General features: G+C 37.8%; 2 protein-coding genes across 7 annotated transcripts in view; one reads left to right on the forward strand and one right to left on the reverse strand.

Annotated features, from left to right (window-relative positions):
- spryd7b (SPRY domain containing 7b) overlaps positions 1-9276 on the reverse strand; it is a 12834-nt gene extending 3558 nt beyond the window's left edge. The window contains exons 1-3 of one of the 2 annotated variants that reach the window (XM_067409575.1): positions 9114-9276; positions 772-888; positions 1-119 (exon numbers count right to left, since the gene is read on the reverse strand). The exon at positions 1-119 is cut by the window's left edge and continues 48 nt beyond it. In XM_067409575.1, the coding sequence (XP_067265676.1) occupies positions 1-119; positions 772-888; positions 9114-9123 (246 nt within the window). In that variant the 5' untranslated portion in view covers positions 9124-9276. Of the gene's footprint in view, positions 120-771; positions 889-1294; positions 1522-9113 lie in introns of those variants that run through there. The other variant, XM_067409573.1, reaches the window with a different exon arrangement.
- On the forward strand, positions 885-10101 carry trim13 (tripartite motif containing 13). 5 transcript variants are annotated; one of them, XR_010897122.1, is made up of 4 exons: positions 885-939; positions 3744-4985; positions 9128-9182; positions 9407-10101. XR_010897122.1 is itself a non-coding variant. In XM_067409570.1 (3 exons), exons 1-2 carry the CDS (start codon positions 916-918, stop codon positions 4962-4964), a joined length of 1245 nt encoding a protein of 414 aa, XP_067265671.1. In that variant the 5' UTR covers positions 885-915; the 3' UTR covers positions 4965-4985; positions 9128-9228. The 5 variants fall into 5 exon arrangements, 4 of the variants coding, with proteins under 4 accessions (XP_067265671.1, XP_067265672.1, XP_067265670.1 ...); XM_067409570.1 differs by lacking the exon at positions 9407-10101 and having other exon boundaries at positions 9128-9228; XM_067409571.1 differs by lacking the exons at positions 9128-9182; positions 9407-10101 and adding an exon at positions 5853-9089.
- The last annotated feature ends 13943 nt before the right edge of the window (positions 10102-24044 follow it).

A 24044-nucleotide genomic window follows, 5' to 3' on the forward strand; every position in this document is an offset into this window, starting at 1 on the left:
CTCCTCGTTGTTGTGGTATATTGAGCCATCATGTCTCAGTACCAAACTGTGACTGTCTTGACCCAGTGGCACCTGGTTCAAATTCACCTTCTGAGTAGCCACACCGATCCCCCAAACACCTGCATCACAAACAAGTTTACAGGACACAGATATTTCAAGCTATACATACCCATCTAAAGACCAATCATAGAGATTTGGGAGGTAAAATTGTACTAAAATGAATGTCACAACGCAAAACAATTCTAATAATAGGTTATTATATATATATTTTTTTAATTTAATTTTATTTTTTTTAAGATCTAAAACTATAAAATATAAAACACTAAGGAGTCACATGACACCGGGGAGAGAAAATGGCTAATTGGGCCCAATTTGGACATTTTCACTTTTTCAGCGGTTTAGACATTAATGGCTGTGTGTTGAGTTATTTTGAGGGGGCAGCAAATTTACACTGTTATACAAGCTGTACACTCACTACTTTACATTGTAGCAGTGTCATTTCTTCAGTGTTGTCACATGAAAATAAATAAATAAATATTTAAACAATAAAATATTTACAAAAATGTGAGGGGTGTACTCACTTCTGTGAAATACTGTATATAAAAATAACCTATTATTGGATCTATCAAGATCCACTCTATATCAGCTGCACACTCAACAACATTCAGTCTCACAGCTACAGGTTACTACCATGTTTGCATAATAATTATCAAAATATTGAAAACCTGATTATCTGATTAACATGACTGATTTCTGACAAAAATTTCTCACCCGTGGACTGGATCTTGAACTCAAAATAGCTCTTGTTCTGGTGTAGAGGGGCGTTGGCGAGGCAGGCTCCAGTTCCACAGATCCGCCTCCCACTTTTCACTATGACCACATCCGTCCCTGGGAAAAAAGGCCGAGCAAACTCTCATGACCACACTGCTACAGCACAAGGTATGTATTTCAAAAACGTTTTCAGAGATATCTGCAAAAACGAGTCTGAAATGAAACTCACTTCCTGGATTCACTCAACTGAAATAAAATCAAAACAGACACTGGATCTGTCAGCTGAAGACTAGCTACTAGCATCTGATCCAGAGTAGATAGACATGATCGATTAGATATTACTACCAACAAATACATATTGTTTATTTAAAAACAGTGATGGTAACCCTAGTTATTAGTTAGTTTGCGTTCTAATCGTTATTTTTAATATATAGCATCATCTGCTAGCTTGACACATCTCTTCGTTTTAAATTTAATTTGGTGACTTTTTGTGACCCCACTGAGCAGTGGAAATGACTCTTACCCATGTGATGCGTGTCTAGCTGTACGGTGGGCATATCTTTAAGGGGAGCATGACCCGGTCCGCCATCCCCGCAGCAGCCCAAACAACACGTAAAAACTGCAGCCATTCTAGCGCTGAGATCACCGGAAGTGCAGTTACACACGTCAAACTGAAGAGCGCACAGGCTTTCAGGATAGAATGGATCTCATGGAAAAATCGCTGGTGATTTTCTCGTAACCACCTCTAGGGGGCGCTGACCGGCTCAGAAACCAGAGTCCAGCATTCAAAACTACACTTGCACTAATAAAAAATATTTAAATTAATTCGTTTAAGTGATTTGAATGTAAATCCGCCTGTGCAATCTCTATAAAATATATAAAATATTTTTACAAATCCTTTCCAGTAATCATAAACGGCAGCACCCATCCTGACCAGCGCAGAGAAAAGTATCAAATACCGTCGGTCTGCACTAAATTTACAGCACTGAGAAACTTTAAATACACAGTATTTATATTTATATTGGAGAAGTTTTATTTTGAATGCTAAACTCCACCAATTTTAAATGCCACATTCAACATAACAAAGAGTTAATAGATAATTTACATTTAGTAATTTAGCAGACGCTTTTATCCAAAGCGACTTACAAATGAGAATAGCAGAATCAATCAAATCAACATGAGAACAACAGTATGTAAGTGCTGTGTGAAGTCACAGTTATGACAGTGCTCGTAGCAAGGATTTTTTTTTTTTTTTTTTTATAAATAAATAAATACTCCATTATTTAAATATCAGAATCAAGGCAATGTGCTTAAAGTTCAAAACCAGGGCTGCGTTTTCCGAAAGCATCGTGAGCTAACTTGATCATTGGTCTTCACGCTCAAATTGGGCTCACGATACTTTTGGGAAACGCAGCCCAGAAAAGCTTTGACAACATATCATATTATTGAATTGGATTGGGATAAATTGTTTGCTTTTTTAAGTGTATGTGCCCCCCTTTTGAATTTTGGCTTGTTTTATTATGGAATTAATATACAATAAGTGAAAACAATTAAAAAAAAACAAACAAAAAAAAAACATTGTAGCATTTATCCTGTTTCTCTGCCAAACCGGCGTTTTGCTGAGACTCTCGCCCTCTCGTGGCCAATTACGTCACTGCATGCGTTTTCGACCAATGAGCGCGACGCCTCGGAAGCCGTTCTCTTCCTGATGGCATGGAAACAGGGGAAGAAAAATCGAGGTCAAAATATTTTGACACGTGACTCGGTAGCGATTGGTTATCGATGCGTCAAGACCCTGACACATGGCACGGGCATATGCGACCAAAGTGGCGTGATGAAGAATCATCCTTGTGCGGAAAACACGGACGTGCTTTTTGGTTGCCTGTGTCTGTAACCCGCCATGACTAGTTGTAAACGAAAACCACGTAGTTGTTGTTGTTGTTGTTGTTGTTGTTGTAGTTCACTGAATAGATGAGTTAGGCATTTGTGTGGGTAGATGATGGGTAATGCAAGTATTGACGTAATCTGTAGAGAAACGCTGATCTAGGGGAGAGTGAGAGCTCCCCCGCAACAACATCATCCGAGAATGAAGGGATCCTCTGCATTTATTTCTCACCGCACAAAACGTGTATTCAACCACCCGAGTCTGCAAACACACTGTGCTACACGGATATTATGCTGAATGTGGCATTGAAATGTTTGGTTTTAGATTCACTGTTCAATAGCTGCCTGTGCGCATTAGTTTTAACAGCCTGGCCATACTGACTTGACCTGAACTAGTTAAAATTTCCCAATTGGAAAGGGCGAAGTCTGCACAGCAACAAGAGCCATGATTGCGTTGTGCACTGCCTAAACAGCTATAGCGCGCTTCTGGTCCAATTGCTGGTGCTTTCTGACTGCAAAATCTGCCACAGCCGTAGTAATACCTTGACAACCGGACCCGGGCATAGCGAGAAACATTTTGACAACTCGACGACGGGGATATTTTTTTCCCAAATTGAAGTTTGTTGGACAGGTCCTCGGATATTCCTGCACGAAAGTTCTCACGCGGGCAATTAAAATGAAGTACTGGTGCACTCAGGAGTCTTCATCATCAGGCAATCTGAACTACTATATTTGGTTAACCTGCTGTGCCTTCTTTACAGACTCGCTTGATATGCACTGTAAAAAAAAATTTACTAAACGATGCAGATTATATTGTTTCATACAAAAAATAGCTTGCAGGGACTGAACTTTAAGCTCCTGCGTGGATGCAGTTTTCTGATTCTAAGCCAGTTCGGTTGCATTATTTCTTCACTGTAGAATCATAACGCATTCTCACATTATAAAAACATTTTTCAATGCAAAATGTGTGTATCTTGGTTTATTGCGCGTAATGTAGATGTTGAAAGAAGCTTGCCAAGATGATGAGAGTTGCATTGATGTGTCATGCCCCCGACAAGCTTTCATATTGATATCTTTTTCCACTTTAGGATACGATGGAGCTCTTGGAGGAGGACCTCACATGCCCAATATGCTGCTGTCTCTTTGAGGACCCGCGCGTTCTGCCGTGCTCTCACAGCTTCTGCAAAAAGTGTCTCGAGGGCATCCTGGACGGTAACCGGAGCCCTGCATGGAGACCACCGTTCAAATGTCCGACCTGTCGAAAGGAAACCGTGCACAACGGCATCGCGAGCTTGCAAGTCAATTACTCATTACGTGGCATCGTGGAGAAGTACAACAGGATTCGAGTGATGCCGAGGATGTCTCTCTGCCGAGTTCACAGCGGACAACCGCTCAATATCTTCTGCGCCACGGATCTGAAGCTCATCTGTGGGTTTTGCGCCACGACAGGTGATCATAAAGGACACAAGTTTTGCGCGCTGGAGGAGGCGTACGAACGCGAGAAGCTCGCGTTTGAGGACTTGTTTCGCGTCGTGGAGGGCTGGAGGGGCACGGAGGTGCATTCGTGCCTGGAATCGTTAGAGGGAGCTAAGAAGAAAGCGCTGGAGAGGGTCTCGCGGGACGCGGATCAAGTCTCAGAGTACTTTGACAAACTTTTGCGCACGCTGGGGCACAAACGGAGCGAGATTCTCTCGGACTTGGAGACTCTGAAGCTCGCTGTCATGCAGACCTTTGACCCCGAGATCAACCAGCTGCGCTCGGCTCTCGAGGAGCAGCGGCGCGCGCTCAGCATCGCCGAATCTTTTCGTTCGCTCTCCGACCCGCTCACTTTCCTCCAGCAGATGCAGGACTTCAGAGAAAAGCTGCGTGTCATTCGGGGAACGCCACTGCCATCGCGGACTGACGTGGACGTGGGTTTGCATGGCCTTCAGAGCTTCGATGTGAATGAATGGGACCGGGTGCGTCTTGGAGAGGTGGACAAGCTGTGCGCCCCCTACGAGAGCAGCGCGTACCTGTCTTCGTTGCCCCCTGCTGCCGCTCCGCGCTTCTCCCGGGTGATGTGGAGAGTTGTTCTGGTGGTATGTGCGTGTCTCCCCGCGCTAAACTTTCTTCCATCGGACTGTCTCGCTTTGAGCTTCCAGGATAAGGTGGTCGCGCTCAGTGGCTTTTCTCTGCCCGGTCCTGGAGAGATTGTGCGCTGGCTCGGGTTCTGCTGGAAAGAAGCGGCTGAGATCTGCACACTACTAACAGAGATGTGTCGGAACTGTATCTTGGACCTGATAAACACAACATCAGATTTCATCAGCTGATTTTATAACTCCGTTCCTTAGGTACTTTTTTTTATGTACTATAATGTGCCAACCTAGACTATCCCGTAGATTTGTAGCATTGGAAAACGTTAGTTCTTGTCTCTGTTTTTGAATTTGTAACAAAAATACAGTTAGCATTTGTGTGCTATTAAATTGCACTGATTTTGTCTGTTGGTTTCAAATGGAAAAACAATTGTGGGTGGATGGGATACTAATGGGATAACGTTCCCAAACTTTAAATTAAAAACAAATTGCCCTATTCACTTTATATAGAGCTGAATAGTTCATCTCCACAAGCTAATTTCGAACACGGGCTGACAGCTTGGTTGAATAAATTATACAGTTTTGTTTAACTAAAAACTAAAAGACAAAAGTGAACAAAAAGACAAACTAAAGAAGAGGAACACTTATTCCGATGCATTGATATCTTTTATCTTCTCTGTGCGACTTATCTGGATGCTCAAGGTTAAACGTTACGTAACAATGTCAGGCTCGCAGCAGCACAGTATTTAGGTTCTTCTGTCATTCATTTACAATGTTTAAATAGAATGAACTTGCATCCTGCTATACGGTTGTTTTGTTGCTGCTTTAACTCCTATTATTGCGATATCATGAGAACATTTTGAAATTATTAGTGCCTAAACAAAAGTTGTGAACATGCTTAATGAAATGGATTGTTGTTGTTGTTGTTGTTTGTTTGGGGGGAGTTCTTTTATACACTATTTTATATTTCTATTCAAAGACCAGAGCTCACCAATGTCTTCGTAATGTTTACAATTTCACCTAAGAGAGACATGGGATGTGCAAGATTTAACACAGTCAGGACTGCTTAGAGAGGAAAAAAAAAAAAAACTGAAGGTATCCCCGTTTTTCCCACTGTTTAAACAGGAATCCTGAGAGATTCTCGGACTACTCTGTTCTGATATGACGTCACCGCTGGAGCCCTGCGCACGTCACCGAACATATATTTAGCCGACTGTTGCCAGGCGAAATGGGGATGAAAAGTGAAATTACCTACTTTATCCTACTTTACCAAATAAAACCTTACATAACAAAGAGTAAATAGAATAACAATTAATTTATTAATAAACATGCATTTTCTGAAGCCATGCATAATGCATTGCCGGCAAATAGGAAGCTCACTCTGAAATGGCGCCATGTGTTATGTAATTCCAATTCTTCGATTTTCTCTCTTTTTAACAAATGTAACATTGTGTCTTAATAACAAGGGCACCATCTTCAATCTATCGCATACCCTACCTATCATGCACCAGTAACTTTATTTTTAAGGAAAAAAGGCAGCTTTCAACACCATTTCTTTTTGCTTTAAACGTTTGGTGTTTAATGTTTCTAATGACTCATTTGTTTTAAATTGTCAATACTCGTCTTTTGAAGGAACTGACTCTGAACTGAAAAGCTACACTTTGCATGTTGCTGTTTTTTATTTGTAAAGTTGAAAATTGTTAGGGATATCCAAATAAATTTTCCGTCATACATGTATAAACTATTTAGTTCTAGCATTATGCTTATTTCTCTTTAAAATGTGTGTCAAATGAAATACATGGCATACCTCGATAATGTCTTTATTTGAAGCCTCAAAAGTATTTTGTGTCTGTGTCCACATAGCTAGCAAAATGTGAAATGCATTAATTGTATTAATTTCTTGCAGCAAACAAGCGTTTGCACATGATATATACGTCTCCGTTTAAAAAGAACTGAAATACATCACATACTCGAATTCATATATTCACCGTTTAAATTTCGATTATAAGCCGCATGTCCCGCGGCGCATCATGAAATAAAGCAACACTACATGATCAATGATCCAGCAACAGGGAACATCAGCAATTAGGTTATATTTGGCCATAAGTTATAGCCTATGTCTCAAAACTCCAGGAAAAAGTGTCATATGTTGTCGGGAAAGCAAAATTAATAAATAAAATACATAGTGTATTCTATGAAAAATTCCATATTAACCTAAAAAAAAAAAAAAAAAAAAAATATCCTGCATCTAACATTTAAGGCACTCGAAAGGCCCGTAAGGATTTGATACTTCAAACTCATTATTTTGTCTGTAAAGAGCGTGACGATCAGCAGCTGTATATGCACAGAAAATTTCGAGAGCTGTAAGATAATTTATCTGGACTAACTTAAGTTGCCCCGACATAAACACACTCACACACTTAAAAAAAGGCGGCCCTTTTTTTCCCCATTGGTACTTCTGTCCGAACACACGTTGACCAGTAACTGTAATCAATTCAGGACATGCAAAACCAGTCTAATCATAATTAAAAATTAAGCCAAAAAAAAAAAAAAAAATCAGGGTTAGGCTATTGTTTAGCGAACAGTAAAATAAAAGATCCAAATCAAATATACTTTCTTACGGCCATATAGATAACATCTTATAAGAAGACTTCGCCATGCATAACACCTAAATAAGCAGGCTAGAAAAAAAGGTAAATGCGGAAAACAGCATATAGCCTAGGTATTTTGAATGTGATTCAAAAAGGTAGGCTATTTAATAAAATCCGTCGCTTAAAAATCCGTCTTTATAACCACCAAATCGTGATATGTAAAAAAAAAAAAAATATATATCAAGACAATTTCAGGCTAAGTCCTATGATGCATAGTGACTGTATAATTTTATTTTAAAAAACTTTTCCATTTAAATTGTTAAAAAGTGTGTTTTGCCATAGCCAAATAATAGATTCAAATCAGCTCTGTGCACTTTTCCTATGATCACAGCTGTGCTGACCATCTTTAGTCCATATCTAAAAGCATCATATGACTAAAATGAAGCGTCAGAAGATTAAATCGACATGTGTCAGAAGCGGTCGTGTTACGAGTTAAAGGCAACAACGGTTTAAGTGCTCGCCAATTAAACAAAAAAATAAAACGTCATTTCTTTATTGCCAAGGATACAAGATGTGATAAAATCAGAGGAAAATACACCATTCAGACATGAAAAACCAGACGCATTTCCGCGTATAAAATGGACTCCCCAGTTATCTGAAATACATTCACCCGGCAAAATAATAAGTAATAAATAGGATGATAATTTCTCAAAATACAAGGATATGGCAAGAACAAGATCAAATCGTGGTTATTTAGCCGAGATTATTTAGCCTGCTCATATTGGGTCTTTTTGATTTCATTTCATAAAATGGCGGAAATTATTTCAATGGCATTTAAAGACCCACAATTGCGAGATACTGCTTTTTTCTTTCTTTCTTTTTTTTTTTTTTTTTTTTGCTATCAGACCTTTATTAAATATTTTACAAAAATCATAAACATTTTATATTGTTTTGTAACCTATAGGCACAGTCTTGTAGATAACAGTTACAGGTAGTTGATTATGTAAACACGAAATGACACAAGTCGTACAACTATCGGGAATACTGAAAAAATGACTTTCCCACAACAGAATTTCGTTGGGCGATAAGCTTTTTAATGTTATATAAGAATGATAGGTTACGCATGCGTAAACTCTCCAGCATGAAACTGGAGACATTTGCTTCCATGTTAATATATCGTCTGTTGCACCTAACTTTACCGGAATAATCTTGCTTATTGGTTATTATCTGAAGAAAAAAAAAAAAAGCTGTTAGTCAATTTTGTTAGCTCAGTGTAGTCACCAGAAATGAAGAATACTTTAAAAGAGACATGTATACACGCTACGGGTTCATCCACCAGAAAAATAACACACATTTTTACAACAGTACTGAAACACAGCAGAGCACAAAAGCGACCACAAAACGAGATCTCACTTGACAACAGTTGCCTCCCTGTGAAAAAGTGTAAAAAACAAAAGATGAACAGATACATCGACAAACAGTGCACAACGGGAAAATGAGACAGGTCAGAGTTTTTTTATACCCTTTTTTCAGTTTTATTATTTATTTGCATTAACAGAAAATTTAACAGCACATTTAGGAAAATAATAGTAATTTCAATAGTGAGTATTTAATGAGAAAACAGAAAGAAAAAAGGATACAAAGGTAGAATTATATATATATATATATATATATTTCTTTTTTGAAAAAAAAAACAACAACAACAAAAAAATGTTTACATGAACATAATTTTTTTTCATGAACACAAATCCCCCCACTTAACCCAAACAAAGCTAAACTCTGCATCTCTCTTTACCTTTGACCATTCAGTTTGCTCCGACGAGGCCTGGATGATGATGTTGGAATGATGATTCAGTCCATGAAGGTATTTCAGTACCAGTGAGTCAGCCACTACCTGCGCCGGCTAGGCCCCGGTAGCTGTGATAAAAAGATGACGTGCATGTGCTGCTTGGTGACTTCTTGCTTCAGCAGCACGAGCAATATTGGAGGCATTGGCCAAGGAGTAACTCCAATATTTACATGCTGCTAAAGCAAGACAACACACGTGCACGCATTTACACACATACAATCTCTCTCTCTACTGCGTAGGTCCCAGGAATTGATGCTGCAGCACATCACGGCCTGCATCTCTGTATCACCACAAACCATTCTGTGCTGCTACACCATCACCTAGAGAGGGTCCCTCTCTCTCAATCACGCACTCACACCCTCGGCAACATGACCAAGCACTGCCAGAATCAGAGCGAGTGACTCCTCTCCTCCCTCTCTCTCTTTCTCTCAGCAGGGCTTGAGGCATTCCAGGACTCCATCTGAAACACAGAAGAGAGGAGGACGCTTGAGTGAGAACATACACACAGCAGCTGGACGTGATGCTGTCAGTTTGCAGTAAAATATTTCAGTGTCTTCTACTGTGTTTGCCAGCAATCCATTTGCATGCAATAAAAAAATGGCAGTGCTACATTTGTGTGCAGGACCTGGTAATGTACAATTAAGTGTTCAGGAAATACATACTTCAGTGTATTTTTTATTTTATTTCATTTCATATATGCTTATTATGTAGCTTACATTTCTAAATGTTTTTAAATAATAATAAAAAAAAACACTTTAACACAACAGCATACATACAGTTTAATTTATGCTTTTCACAGATGAATGCACACTGAATCAGAGAATTTTTTGCACTTATAAATCAGTACTAATGTTATGGGACGATTATGTCCGATTATTTAAAAGAATCATCATTCCCAATGGGTCCTGGACTGTTGTTTTGCAATATTTACATTTTATTATATTTTGGAACAGGGCACAAGAGACGACTGAAAATAAAGCATTACAAGATATATATTTTGCATCACATCCTCCATTCTGATTTTCTACAGGCTGGGCTCTAATATGGAGATCACTGCAGACACACCTCTCAGCAAATTTCCTGCATTATACTAAAACCTGTCCTCTGGCTACTCCGTCAAAAAATAATTATATTAAAGGAAACAAGCAACTAGTAATATTGTCTTCTAGACCAGACTGGATTTAACCTTCACGACAGTGATTCAGCGTTGACAACATCCTGCCTCGTAGTCATCTTCAACAGCGGGAACCGACCTGCCACCAGCTTCCCAAAGTGCTATCCCACAACAGAATACATCACTTATGAATACACCTCCACTATGCTAAATAACATATCTCTACTCTATGAATCAATCACTGTGCTCTCTGCCTTAAGTACAGTTATGATTAAAAAAAATTATGCTAATATTTACAAAGTCAATCTGAATTTTAAAAAATTCTCAAGTACCGACAGTAATATTAGATATATTTATTCAACCAAAAATAGAATGGCAAATACAGAATCTTAATAACCAAGTATTTTCTTTGACACACAAGCATTGTAAAGACTTAGAATTTAGTAAAAGTAAAATACAATTGTGTTGAATTAAATCCTACTTTAATTAGAAATTGGAGAATTGTAGTACAACACAAGAATTCAAGTATATACTGGGCACTGCATAGATGAACTGAAGCATAAGGGTGAGAGATCTGCAATGAGTGCACTAAACAACATTTAACAGCCAATAATACCAATTGTAATGAACCGAACACACACACACACACACACACACACACACACACACACACACACACACACACACACACACATTTAAAAAAAAAAAAAATTTATCTAACAGTTTGCATCTTTGTTAGTATATTAAAATATATTAATTATAACAAACATATTAACCGAAGCATCTGTTTATTATGAAAATTGAGGTGTAACACTGACACCAAGGTTACGACCTGAGTAACATAACTATGGAATTTGGGTCAATGATCCAACATGGATTCACAGCCAAGAAACAGCCATTGTGATAATGCTATAATATTTGTATATAACGTTTAGCTCCTGTCATGATGAAGTCACTGACTTTGTTTTCAAAATCTCCTACACATTTTTTTCTTTTCTTTTTTACACACACACACACACACACACACACACATGTTTGTTTTTGTGAATTGTGGGGACTTTCCATAGACTTCAATGCATTTTACACTGAACAAACTGTACATTCTATCCCCCTACCCTGCCCCTACCCCTAAACCTAACCCTCACAGGAAACTGTGCAAACTTTTACTTTTTCACAAAAACTCATTCTATATGATTTATAAACCCATTTACATTGTGGGGACCGCTGGCTGGTCCCCACGATGTAGGTGAACTCAGGTTTATATTACATCATGGGGACATTTGGTCCCCACAATGTAATATAAACAAAAGCACACACACACACACACACACACACACACACACACACACACACACACACACACACACACACAAAACAAAAGTAGAAGAATTTTCCAAAGTTATCCAGTTAAGTTTTTTTTCTCCAACAAAACCTAATGCCTAATTGTGATCTCCAAGATTGACAGGAAAACAACTAGACCCTTTCTCACACTATATGGCCAATGCTAGAGTAGCCTGTAAGAGCCAATAACCTGCACTTGATATTGACAACAAACATGTATTTGCTTCTAAACAAGAGTTGCCATCTGATCCCCCCCAACATTTACTTGAATTAACATACATCAGAGGCAAGAAATACAAATAAAACAACTACAGACATTACTAATGAATTTACACTTTCAAAGAAGCTAAAGCCAACCCACCAAGGCCTGAGAAAAAGGAGTGAATTCAATACCATAACAGACAAATGTAATATTAAATAATAAAAGTTTTACACTTCGCTTATGCAAACAACCACAGTGTAGATCTAAAGCGGCCACCTCATTGCTTGAAGGGGATTTTTAAGCCTTAATACCATAATGGCTTGCCAGATGTCAAATGCTGAAAGTGTCATTTACTGGGTATAGAGCACCTAAACTGCCTAGTTGTGGTAAAAATGTGTTTTAGCCCTTCTCTTAAAACAATTAACACAATACATGAATTAAATTGCAGATATATATGTTATTACCTTGAATTGTTGTCTGGTTTCTGACATCAAAACCAGGATAATTCTAGAAAAAAGAGAGACATCAAAATACAGACATTATGTTAGTAGCTACAGTTCTAATAATCTGATGTAACAGACAGCAGCAAAACTTAAAACCAGATACATATATAGTTTTAAAAAACATACACCTATAGTTTAAAAAAAAAATTATAAAATGGATATGCCTATAGTTAATGTTCCAATGTGTCTGTGTGTATGTGAATATTGCTGTCAACTATTTGAGTGGATGTGTGTGTCTTTTCTGATATCACTAGTGTGTGAGGTGTAAAATATTATGTTATGCAAGTCAGTAAAACCTCAAATGCACCCTTAAAAATAAATTTCCTTCAAAGCAACAAACAATAATAAAAACTATTGTTGGCCTATGAATTATAAGACTTCAAGTATAAGACAAACTGTTTCTGAAATTTACATCTAATAGCTCACATAAGTTTCTGTCTCAAATAGTGCCTTAAAATTTACAAGACATTTTTAGAAAAAAAAAAAAATGATGCATGTGCCTCACATGTGAATCAGAGATGCACATGTAGCAAAAAAAACAGACTGATGAGAAAACGTTTTTTCCCATTCCTTTCACTAACTCCCCACATGTCTCTTCCCTCTCTCTCTCACACACACACACACACACTTACACACAGCAAGCCTTATGCTAAGATATTATAAATGAGTATCTTCACAGGAAGCATCTGACCACATGAATTTTTATCATGGAGAAAAAAAAAAGACTCAGTCACATAAAAGTTATCAGACAACTATCAGAGCTGAAAATGAGACAGGAAAAACAAACATTTGAACGACTTTGAGTAACAAAGCAGGTCAAACAAAATACAGCCTGGTTAGACAACTCAAACTCCATAAATCAAACAATTTCAAAAATATGTTGGGATATTAAGGACTTAAATATATATATATATATATATATATTTTAACTGTTACCATCAAAAGAATATTAAAAGTTCTTTCAACTCGATAATGTGTGTAGTTGGCCTAGCCTCCATTTTGGTGTTTAATCTTGTGCACTAGCAACATCGTAATCCCACAAGATAAAGGCGCATTATGTGCACCATATTACACTATAATTTTAAATCATGCTGTAATTATATAATTTGATTATATACAAAACAGTGCATCAGCACATATCTCTTTGATAACCTAGAGAGTGGTCATGTGTATGTGTGTGTGCGTGCGCGAAGAGGGCCGTCAGAGCCCCTGAACAAGTCTGTGTGAGTGAGAGGGGGTGTGAATGAATGTATAACATTTAACCCCTCTCTGCTTGTATTTTACTGAGCTCACATGACCTCAGGGTCAAAGGGTATCACCTTCCACTCCTCCATCAACATCAGCATGTGACACGCTCACACACTCCGAGAGACTGCCTTATGCAGGAAACCCTCCCACATAATTATTTTGTCAGTTAAATGATCAAAAGAAAATATATATAAGTATAACTTAAAACCATTGAAACAGGAAACTTTGTATAACTTCGTATATATACATATACATATATATATATATATAATACATTTTAAAAATAATAAAAATTACTGCACCTGAGTGCAAAGAATCCACACAATACATTCAAATTCAGACCCTGTAAAGTAGTTACACTTCTGCACTTGTAGTAATGAGAGCAGTGTGTGTGTGTGTTTGTCTCTCTCTCTCAAACACATTTTCTGTAATCTAAAAAAAAACAAACAAAAAAAAAAAAAACTAAATATTTAGTCAAAGAAAGAATGACAGCAGGCAAGCCTGCACACCTGTATGGCACCGCTGCACCTGAGTACAGACAGAACTACACACAGCAACACACACCTGCGCACTGACTGCAACCTCTCACTGTTACACACATGCATTGATCAAAGAAAGTTCTGCAACACTGCAAACAGCCTGTATTCACAACAACTTGCATCCAACCCAAACTTAAACTATCATTAGTTGGAGGGATGCTGTAAACTGTCAATATCAGAGCTGGAAGTCTCAGAGTAAGGACTGGCTGGCGTATACCAAAAAAAAAAAAAAAAAACACCCCATCTCACATACACACCACTTTCCCTATAATCATTAAAAGAGCGTGGGTGATGTCAAAGAGACATTCTGTGAGCCTGTGACCACACATTTGCTGCTTCACATCACAATGGGTCAAAACATGCACAGCAATGGGGTTTATTTTTATTAAAATAAAAAATAGAATAAAAAAGTTGTCTCGTCATGTCACCACTATTGTACTGTACAGTCATATTACTACACTAAATTTGGTGAACTCAGAAAATCCTGGCATGGAGTTTGATAAAATTAACATGCTGTATCTCATAAAATTACCCGCACAATTAACTGATTAATAACCCCCAAATTAAAACACAGTGTGTATACTACAGCCTCTGGTCAGGAGATCTTAAGTGTAAGTCTTCATTTCCTGCAAGTTCACGTTTACACACTCTCACAGTTGTAAGCATACAAAGCATGACTGACTCAGTGTATTCTTGTTTTTTTTAACTAGTTGTTTAATTCTGTACACTGCACAATTTAACTTCTTTAATGTGGTGACTTTTGTTTTCACAACTCTCAGTAGAGCTGACAGAATAAAAATCCAGCTTCTCCCAAAATCCAGCCCTGGACACACCAGAAAAATGTCACAATGTCTTAACATGCAACAAATTTAAACGGTTTCATATAGTTTCAACTGCCCACACAAAAACCATGTCATCCATATCATCATATTATCTCCATTTTTTTTTTATAAAACTGCAAACAGGATTTTCAAGTGTACTTAAGTATAAAAAACCTGTAGGTGGAAAACTGATAAATTCTTTAACCTAAATGAGCAAATAAAAGTGGGGTAAAAATATATATCACAACATATTCCAGTGTAGATGATAGGTGCATATAAACTTCAAGTGTAAAGAGTAACCTGCCTAAAATAACCTGCAAGTTAATTGATAACACATTTGGATGGCAAATGATCATGGGTATTCTGTCAGTGTTATGGAGTGCATTAATTTTAACTGTGTGTGGGATTAAGTTTTAAAGTGTTTCCAATAGTGGACTTCTTTTAAAATATAGATAATACAAAATAATTTACAGAACTTACTGTAGATTATATTTTAAAAATATAACTACAATAATTATGACTAAAATGTTTGTGCACTGTACAAAACCAACCAAAAAACAAAAAAAAAAAAAACAAAAAAAAAAAACAACAACTCTGTGGGGCATTTGAGTGGGTGCATGACGTGTCTGTTGATTAAACTGCAATGTTGCGAACATGATAAAGAGATCGTTGTGGTTTACTTGTGGGGGTTTCCCTACGGTCCCAGGCAGGATCAACTCATGGGAAGAAAAACTGCCAGGAAAAAAATACACAACACACTTAGGAACTGACGTGAAAAGACACTAACAGTATTTGGTATTGGGCTATATTGAGTTGACTACGTTAATACAAAAACAATAGCAATAAAAAATAAATAAATAAAAAAAATCTGACCAAAACGGGAACTGTCTCAATATTGCAGGAAGAGGCAGACTGAGAATTTTGGCTCTTACACTGACCTCTATATTGCAATTTTTTTTTTTGGTCAAGTGAATGTGCAATTCTAATGTGCAAAAATTAATTACAATGTAAATTCTTGGTCACAGTAACATTTAGACTAATATTTTGTGCCTAGTCATTCTATGCACGAATATGTCTTTTTCATAATATAAGGTTTCTGTCATAGGAGTAATGCTGGTATATGGTGTAATTTGTCACTTTTTTTTTTTGTGAATACCCATTAAACAACTCACTTCAAAATAACTCAAACTATGTTGTTCATGCAAAACAAGACATTATTTAGACCTGTATGCCATTGAACTAAAAAAAAAAAAAAAAAAAAAGTTTATCTATATTGAGCTAAATGTATATACAAGTGTGCAAAGCATTTTAAAGTATCAGAAATATTACAAAATCTTATAACTATGTTTTATAGCTTCACAAATGGCACATAAAATTAAGATTAGGTTGTTAATTTCTATTAAAAAGATTAAACCTGGTTTCTCTGAACTCACTTGCCCTGTTTGGGCTTAAAGTGACCCTAGGTCTCCGCTGGGTTAACCTTTCATGACATCACATGACATGGACAGGCCTTTACATCAATCAACAAAATTAGGAGGTCAAAGCATCATGGTAATGACTTCATGACCTTTCTGCATGTGACCTCTACATTAGACAGAACAAAACTACCCGAAGTGCTACTTTCCTTGAGGTACAGCAGATTAGCAATGGAATCGAGTTCAATGCAAGAAAAATGTCACCAAAACCACTTTGAGAACAGACTGAAAAAAAAAAAACACGGCGCTATTATAAGAACTGAGGTGCACACGCTGACAAAAAAAAAAAAAAAAGGCCGGCAAAAGCAGCGACTGCCGACCCAAGATCACTCCAAAGATGATTAGCTCTCGCTGCAATAGTGGAAAATAAACTTTTATGTCTAACACCCAACACAATTAATATGACGAATAATCGCGTTTTACCATTACACAACTAGGCCTTAAATTATCTGACAATGCAACCTGGTTATGTAATTTCAATTTATAGGCCCGCTCGTATAAAAGTATGAATACGTGTCCATAACACTTAGTGTGATAACAAGGGTTTCAGATTGCAAAGGGGAAATGTAGAATGTGAAGTTAGAATAGCTTGGTACAGCAGACCAACACATTGTGGCGTTTTTTCGATCGAGAGAGGATCTTGTACTACAAACTGATCAAACTCACTTTCATCTCTTCTGCGTTTCCGTCTCCATCTCCTATTTACTTTGTTAGAGTTTGTGCTTTTTACGCTTTAGCAAATGGAAAATGTTTGCCATTTTAATACATTTACCATACACACACACACACACAAAACATGAATCTTTATTTTCATGGTTACTAAACAAAAAGACGTTTCATGCAAAATGTTAACTTACTTACCGAAAACACCTGAACGTTCATAATATTTGTAAATCCACATAAAAAAGAAAAAGTTTGCAACTGAAAATTCTGACGTCGCACTGTTTTTATATAGTTCGTACAAAAAAACGGGAAAAAAATAAATAAGAGGCGCTCTGGTCATCGTCGCTTTTTTTTCCGTTGAAAGAGGAACAAAAACTGTAGTAAAGAATAGGACAGTGTTGGTCGGTGTGGCATCCCGGTTTATCGCTCGCTGATAGGCTGTCGGGCTCGCCGGCCGTCTCGCTCACATCACCAATCCCGCTCAAACTTAACGTTTAAAAAATGCACAAAACCACCTCGCTCCACCAAACAACCCACACCAATGTATTCGTCGTAGCCTGCCGTAATTTTCCGATTTTTTATCGATTTTTCAAGTCATCCACGTATTTGTTGCATTTTTCCGAAAAATAGTACAAAATATATCGTTTCCACAGCGCGGCTCCAATCGGACGCCCCTTCTTGGCTGGAGATGCTAGCAACATTAGCCTGCTAGCTCACTTCAGACTCCACTATTTGTTGTCACTACACAACGTCTTTTGTGTACGCTGCATCCATCCACCGGGAAACAGCCGCCTCAAATTTGTGGTAGGTTTCAGGAAAAAAAAATCTCTTTTTGTTCTCTGGAAACAAACAGAAAAAAGTGCCCCCATCGCTCAAATTACTGGACTACAGTACGGAGCCTCTCAAGGCAGCTGCTGTTGCTGTAGCTGCTCACTCGAAAATGGCGCCGAAAGCTCCAGTCTTCATTCAAATTGGCCGGAGCCTCCCCCTGCCCGCATTGGGCATGCCGGGACCTAGAGCACCGCGCAGGATTGGTCGAGACAAAATGCACCCTCAAACCGGCTAGCAACCCAGAACCCACGCACAATATCCTTACACGGCCAGCAGAGCACGGTTTAACTGTAGCTCTGCCAGTCTGTGTTTGAAAAAGCGATTGTTACCAGTGCATTCGCGTTCACACCATTGATAGTTTTAGGGGTACTTACAATATATGGCTTAGGGATTTCAATTGCAGATACATTTCAACGCTATGTCAAGGCTAAATCACCCTATAAAACTTGATTTATCGCAAAAATGAACATGAAAATGAATCGTCTGCTGGAGCCTACAGTGAGCGTTTTACCACGCGAACAATGTGTTTTTCAAGAGGAAATGAAACGCTATTGCGTTTAAGATTCATTTATTAAGACCACGTTTGAAGATGAATGCATTTAATGAACGGAACGTTAGTCGACGTTCCCCTTGAAGACGAAACAAACGACCACACTGGAAGTAGCTTGACAACAGACCCTGCGCTTTACTACAGCAGCAGACAGCGAGAGAACTGCGAGCTGCGTCACTCACACCACCAGCAGCGTGAAGGTTGATTGGGAGAAGAAAGAAACTGCGCCCCATCTGTCAAATCCGCCCCTTTCTGATTACTGCCGACTGCATCATTCGGATAATGACTTAAAATTTGGCACCGCTTTGTGACTATTTGACCAGCAAACCCCGATGATTCGTTTAGGAATATCTGGTGGTTATGTGACTAAAATGCTTTCTAAACCACATCTTTATTTTGCAGGCATTAACTGCAACTGTACAGGCAACCACTGTATCTACCACGTAGTGCTATATATATTAAGGGAAACACGATGGCTTTATTCCCCCACAGTCATAAACTGCCCACCTTTTTTAGCTACAATAATTGGGTGGCATCATTGAATCATGCATATTTTATTTTTAGACACCCACATACTCACATGCCACTGTTGACATAAACAAGCATGAAATATCTGCTCGTGAGTGTTCATACATGCGTCAACACAACAAAATGTGTATGAGTGAGAAAGTGTAAGGTGTTATAAATGGATGTAGACAGTAGGCAAAGGAACTGACTCCTCGTTTTATTTAAAGATACACTGTAAAAGACAGGAAGTGCATGTGTCAGCAAAAGAAAATAACATAAACTGTTCTATACTTATCCGCCGTGGATGACTAGGCCGAATGCTACCGCTCTGACCTGTGCTATATATGTGTGATCCTCCTTTTAAAGTAAAAACCTTTATGGACAAATCTATGCCTTGTCCTTTGCAGGTCTCTTGTGAGACTTGTAACTTTATCTGAACATTTCTGGATCTTGACTTTAATGTTAGATATACTGAACTTGAATGGTCATTATTATTTACTATTTATCCATGCTATATAACAAATCCCTAGTTTTTTGTGTGCATACACAACTTTAGGTCCTTTGTGTTAGTTCCACCCCACCACTTTCAACGGCAACAAAACCTCGGTGTATAAGTTGAAGCATGTCATAAGCTACTATTTTCCTCCCACCATCACAATAGGTGACTAAACATCTGAACAGTATCACCCCCACCCAGAACATTCATGTTCCCACTAAATATACAGCCTTCTCCTTTCTTTTTCATTCATCCACCTCTAGACTTATTAATGAAATTACTTACTTTAGGCTATTTAATAAAATCATATAGCCTTACTTTTCTTCTTCCTCACAATTGTCAAAGTGACCAACTTTACATTTATTAACCACTACAAATCATTCATTAACCTTTCATTGTAAAGAATTAGTCAATAGTTCATAAATGCTGGAAAAAAACAAGGTTCGTGTTTTGATCCGTGACAGATTTTATGTATACACATATATAGGCTATATTTTATCAGCGGTGAAACTAATAACAAAGCGCACTGCAGGCAAGTCCAGACAAGCGCGTCAATCCTCACGGATGTCCCGCCCCTCAAAGGCAGTCCTCCGATGATGTAACTCTTTCCAAATATAGCGTGTTGCCGAAGCAACCGTACCACGCCATTGGTGCAGCTCTCTGCCAGTCTCGCAGCGTCATGAAGCTAGTGTTATTATTGTAAACAGGGTGCTTACTTTCCACGGGCTCTCGGGTCCCGAGCCTTTGCTACGCGCTTCTTTGTTCACTGCATGAGAAGTTCAACACGACAAAAGACTACTTACGAAACACTTTGTACACGTTATGGACCTCCAGTAATCGTTTATGAACAAAACAAACAAAAAACGAGTAGTTTAATGCGGTTCTCAATCAAACCTGTTAGACACTTTAAAATGACACGACGTATCTCGAAGACAGCCGGTAACTTATGCATAGCAAATGTTGCTGAAGTTTTGACAAGCAGCGTGTTTTTTTTGTTTGTTTGTTAGTTTTTTTTAGATTGAATACATTGATGTTCAACGCTCTTAATTCATTGAACGCTACAACTTTTCAGAACATCAACATCGTGGTGTAAAAGCAGCGATCCAGTTGAGTTAAAAACTTTTCAACAATAGTTCGACGCCGATAGCTTGCTGTCGAATGTTGCCACTCCTGTGCTTGTGTCATTGTTTCAACAAAAACACATTTCACTTTCCCCTTTTATGCCACTGATATTATACTTCATAAAATGCTCAAAAATCTATTAATTAGCCTAGTTACGCCCATTCACATTGCGATGAGACTGATTAGAAGCTACATCAAAGTCGATATGAATGGCACTTACCAAAGCTCTGGGGAAAAATGAGGATGAAGACATCACTTGACTCTAAGGGGATGTTCAAATAACTTCCTTCTCAAGCACGTTAACAGGTTAATTTCACCACAGTTTCATCTTATTTACTAGTACCGTTTCACAAGGTATCGAGGAAGTACTTCTTTTGTTCCAGTATTTATGCACAGCGTCAAAGTTGCGCGTTGAGGAGGCGGAGCGGTAGCGCTGCGCGAGAGGAAGAAAAAAAGACCAAGCGCCAGCGCTCGACCTTAGATACTCAAGACTCAAACCCTGCGACCCACACTGGATCAGATTAGGTCACGTGCTGGCTGCAGAGCGGCGACCGAGTCGGATGTCATAACCGCAAACAATCCTGATCTCGACGACATAAGACCGGTCGGTGTTCCACAGCATGGCGCGCGAACGAGGCATTACCTTTAGCTGTCTTACTATGATCCGCTCAAGTGCACGTTCACAGATGACTCTTCTTATTTATTGCTAAGCCTCCTTTCAGTGTGAGGTATTTGATTGAAGTTATGATAGAGGTAAGAAACTTCAATCATGAACAGATTTGATAGCTACTATAACAAAACAATAACAACAAAGTAAGTACCATAAGTATTTTTTGATGCATTTTATGTCAGCAGCCTACAGGCTAATAAAGAAAATAAATGCATGGTTTGATTTTAAAGTGTGAGGTGTTTTTTTTCTCTTTGCAGTATGCACCAGCATACGGGTTTTTGAGGATATATTAATGTTTTATTTTTAAAAAGTACAAGGAAATAACTTACTGTGATTTGAAACCGCTACCTTCTGCTATTGGCTGGTGTTTGGTGTGTCCAACTGCATTAGAGCAACTAAAGCCTGTCAAATATCATCTGCTGAGCCCCACTTTTGTTTGGATGCGTGGCACGAACGTTTAACAGTAAACAAAACTGCTGAAGCACATGTGCTTTCTGTTTTAACAATTTCATATTTAAACCTATAATGGTATAAAAAAAAGTTTAACATGGTTCATATTAAGGATGACATGTTTTATTCTAAGACAAATAAGCACTTTTCACCTTTAAGTATTTGTTTTATTTTGTCAAACACAACTTTTATGGTTATACAAAGACACTGACTTCGAAATTTAGGGTAAAAGTAATCCAGCTGCTGTAAAGTAACAAGGGATTCATACAATTGATTCATGCTAAATGTTGCTTACAGTGTGAATATTTTATTTGAATAGTTTTATTTTGGATGGCACGTGGCGTTTAGGAAGTTAATTTGAAAGTGGGGCTATTTATAACGAGGAAAAACACACGGCCTGTTGACACAGCTGAGGTGAGGTTTTCAGCATTTTCCAACCTTCCTCTACTCACTCTCAAACGAGCAAATACAGGCGGACGATTATCACTACGAGACTGTTAAGTGATTTTGAGATTTGGGAAAATATATAAACAGGTATCCATCAAAATAGCATATGATCTAATAAAATAACAATCATCTAAACAATTCAGGCTAATGCATTTCATATTTGTGCCGTTCCATCAGTGAAAACAGTCAGATATTGCCTGATTTCGTTAGGATTATCGTTATTTTAGTGATGAATCAATGCATCTTGATCAAATTCCAAACACGATCATTCAATTTGCTGGTATTTCACAACGACTCGAGACGTTAGTAAGCATGAACAATTGCGGAAAAAAAAGTTGAATGCAATAAAGTAGACTCTCTGCTAAAGAAAAATGCATAACCCTCGGATTTCAACAACACAAATGAACAAATGAAAATGTAGAACAACGAATTAATTCAGTCGACTAATGAATTTAGCATATTAACCAAACAAGCTGCTTGTACGAATGACTAACTAATTTCTTCGTATCCTTTCATTTACTACTGTAGTTTCAAAATGTGAAAATTAAAATTTTCCACAGTTTCTATGTATGAAAAAACATAGCTAAATCCATCATCACATCCATATCGTAAAGCTGCTTATTTAAAAACGCGGATTATGTGATTTAAATAGACTACATACTTTATAAAATGGCACAGTTTTTATATGTATATAAACAGTTTTGCAACAATCAGTTTGCTATTACACAATAAGATTAAATTGCCAGAACAACACAATTACTAATTTTATTTTAGCCTATCATGGACGCCTCAGACTTTTTCATCAAGCGTGCGATAGCTATACCTTCAAGATTAGCATACATTTGTACAAATCCCTATTGAAACTAAAACGCTTGTTCGTATTATAATGGCAAAAAAATCAAAGATTTTTCGTTTTAACGACCAATTAGTCAAAACAAATTTCCCGTCGCGCAGTCATAAGATATCTGATAGATTTCTGTTAGACTCATCAGACCTCCACAGTGACTAGCCTACCTGTAGCTAATGTCAAAACACCATATTTTCATCGTGTTCATCGAAAATAAAAAACAACGACTGGTGGTCATTTTATGCAATACATCTTTGTATGTTGCTTATCCTACTAAAATAGCTATCATCCTATAAATTCAGATGGACCTCGGGTAGTTTTATAATAATCCACACATTAGAGCAAGTTCGCGCGTGACTTTTGGTTGATGATGAGCTATAAGATTGCACGACGTCGATGTGCACTTCGCTCCTGAGTGTGTAGCTAATGTGTGTGCAAGAATAAAACTAAAAACAAATCCCCTGTAAAATGCCTCTATTTTCTTTCCAACTAAGTTATGGGACAATGTTAATGTGCAAAGGTGTGTTTGCCTAATTTTGCATGTGTGTGGGAGGAGGTAAGGCTCAGATGCAAAATAAGAATCGTTATTCTGATCCGCGCCTCCATCAACCAGTTTATAACACAGAGCAACAAGTCAGATGTGTATAACGAGCATGAGCTGAAAATGTCTCTGTGTGTGCCTTGAAGTTTTTTTTCCAACCATATTTCGTTGTCTGTCTCTTACAACACAAATGAAGTTACTCAATAATGGTGTCTGTGTCATATCTCTCTGGAAGAAAGAGAAATGAACAGTATGAGAGGGTACAATCTACCTTCATTAGTTAGAATAGCCTATTTTATAGACAGATTAGTGTTGTTAAAGACATGTTAATCAGAATAATATTTGAAAATGTTAAGAAATACATGTAACATTTTTTTAAAATCTAAACTGTGATTGGCCCTTTGATTAAAAAAATGATTAGACCATGACATATGACAACTGTATTTGCTATGCAGGCCTAATATGAACTTCTCTTATCTTCAATGGTTAATTTCTTGTACAGCTGGGATG

This window comes from Chanodichthys erythropterus, chromosome 14, assembly GCF_024489055.1.
Source record: "Chanodichthys erythropterus isolate Z2021 chromosome 14, ASM2448905v1, whole genome shotgun sequence".
Lineage (NCBI taxonomy): Eukaryota > Metazoa > Chordata > Actinopteri > Cypriniformes > Xenocyprididae > Chanodichthys > Chanodichthys erythropterus.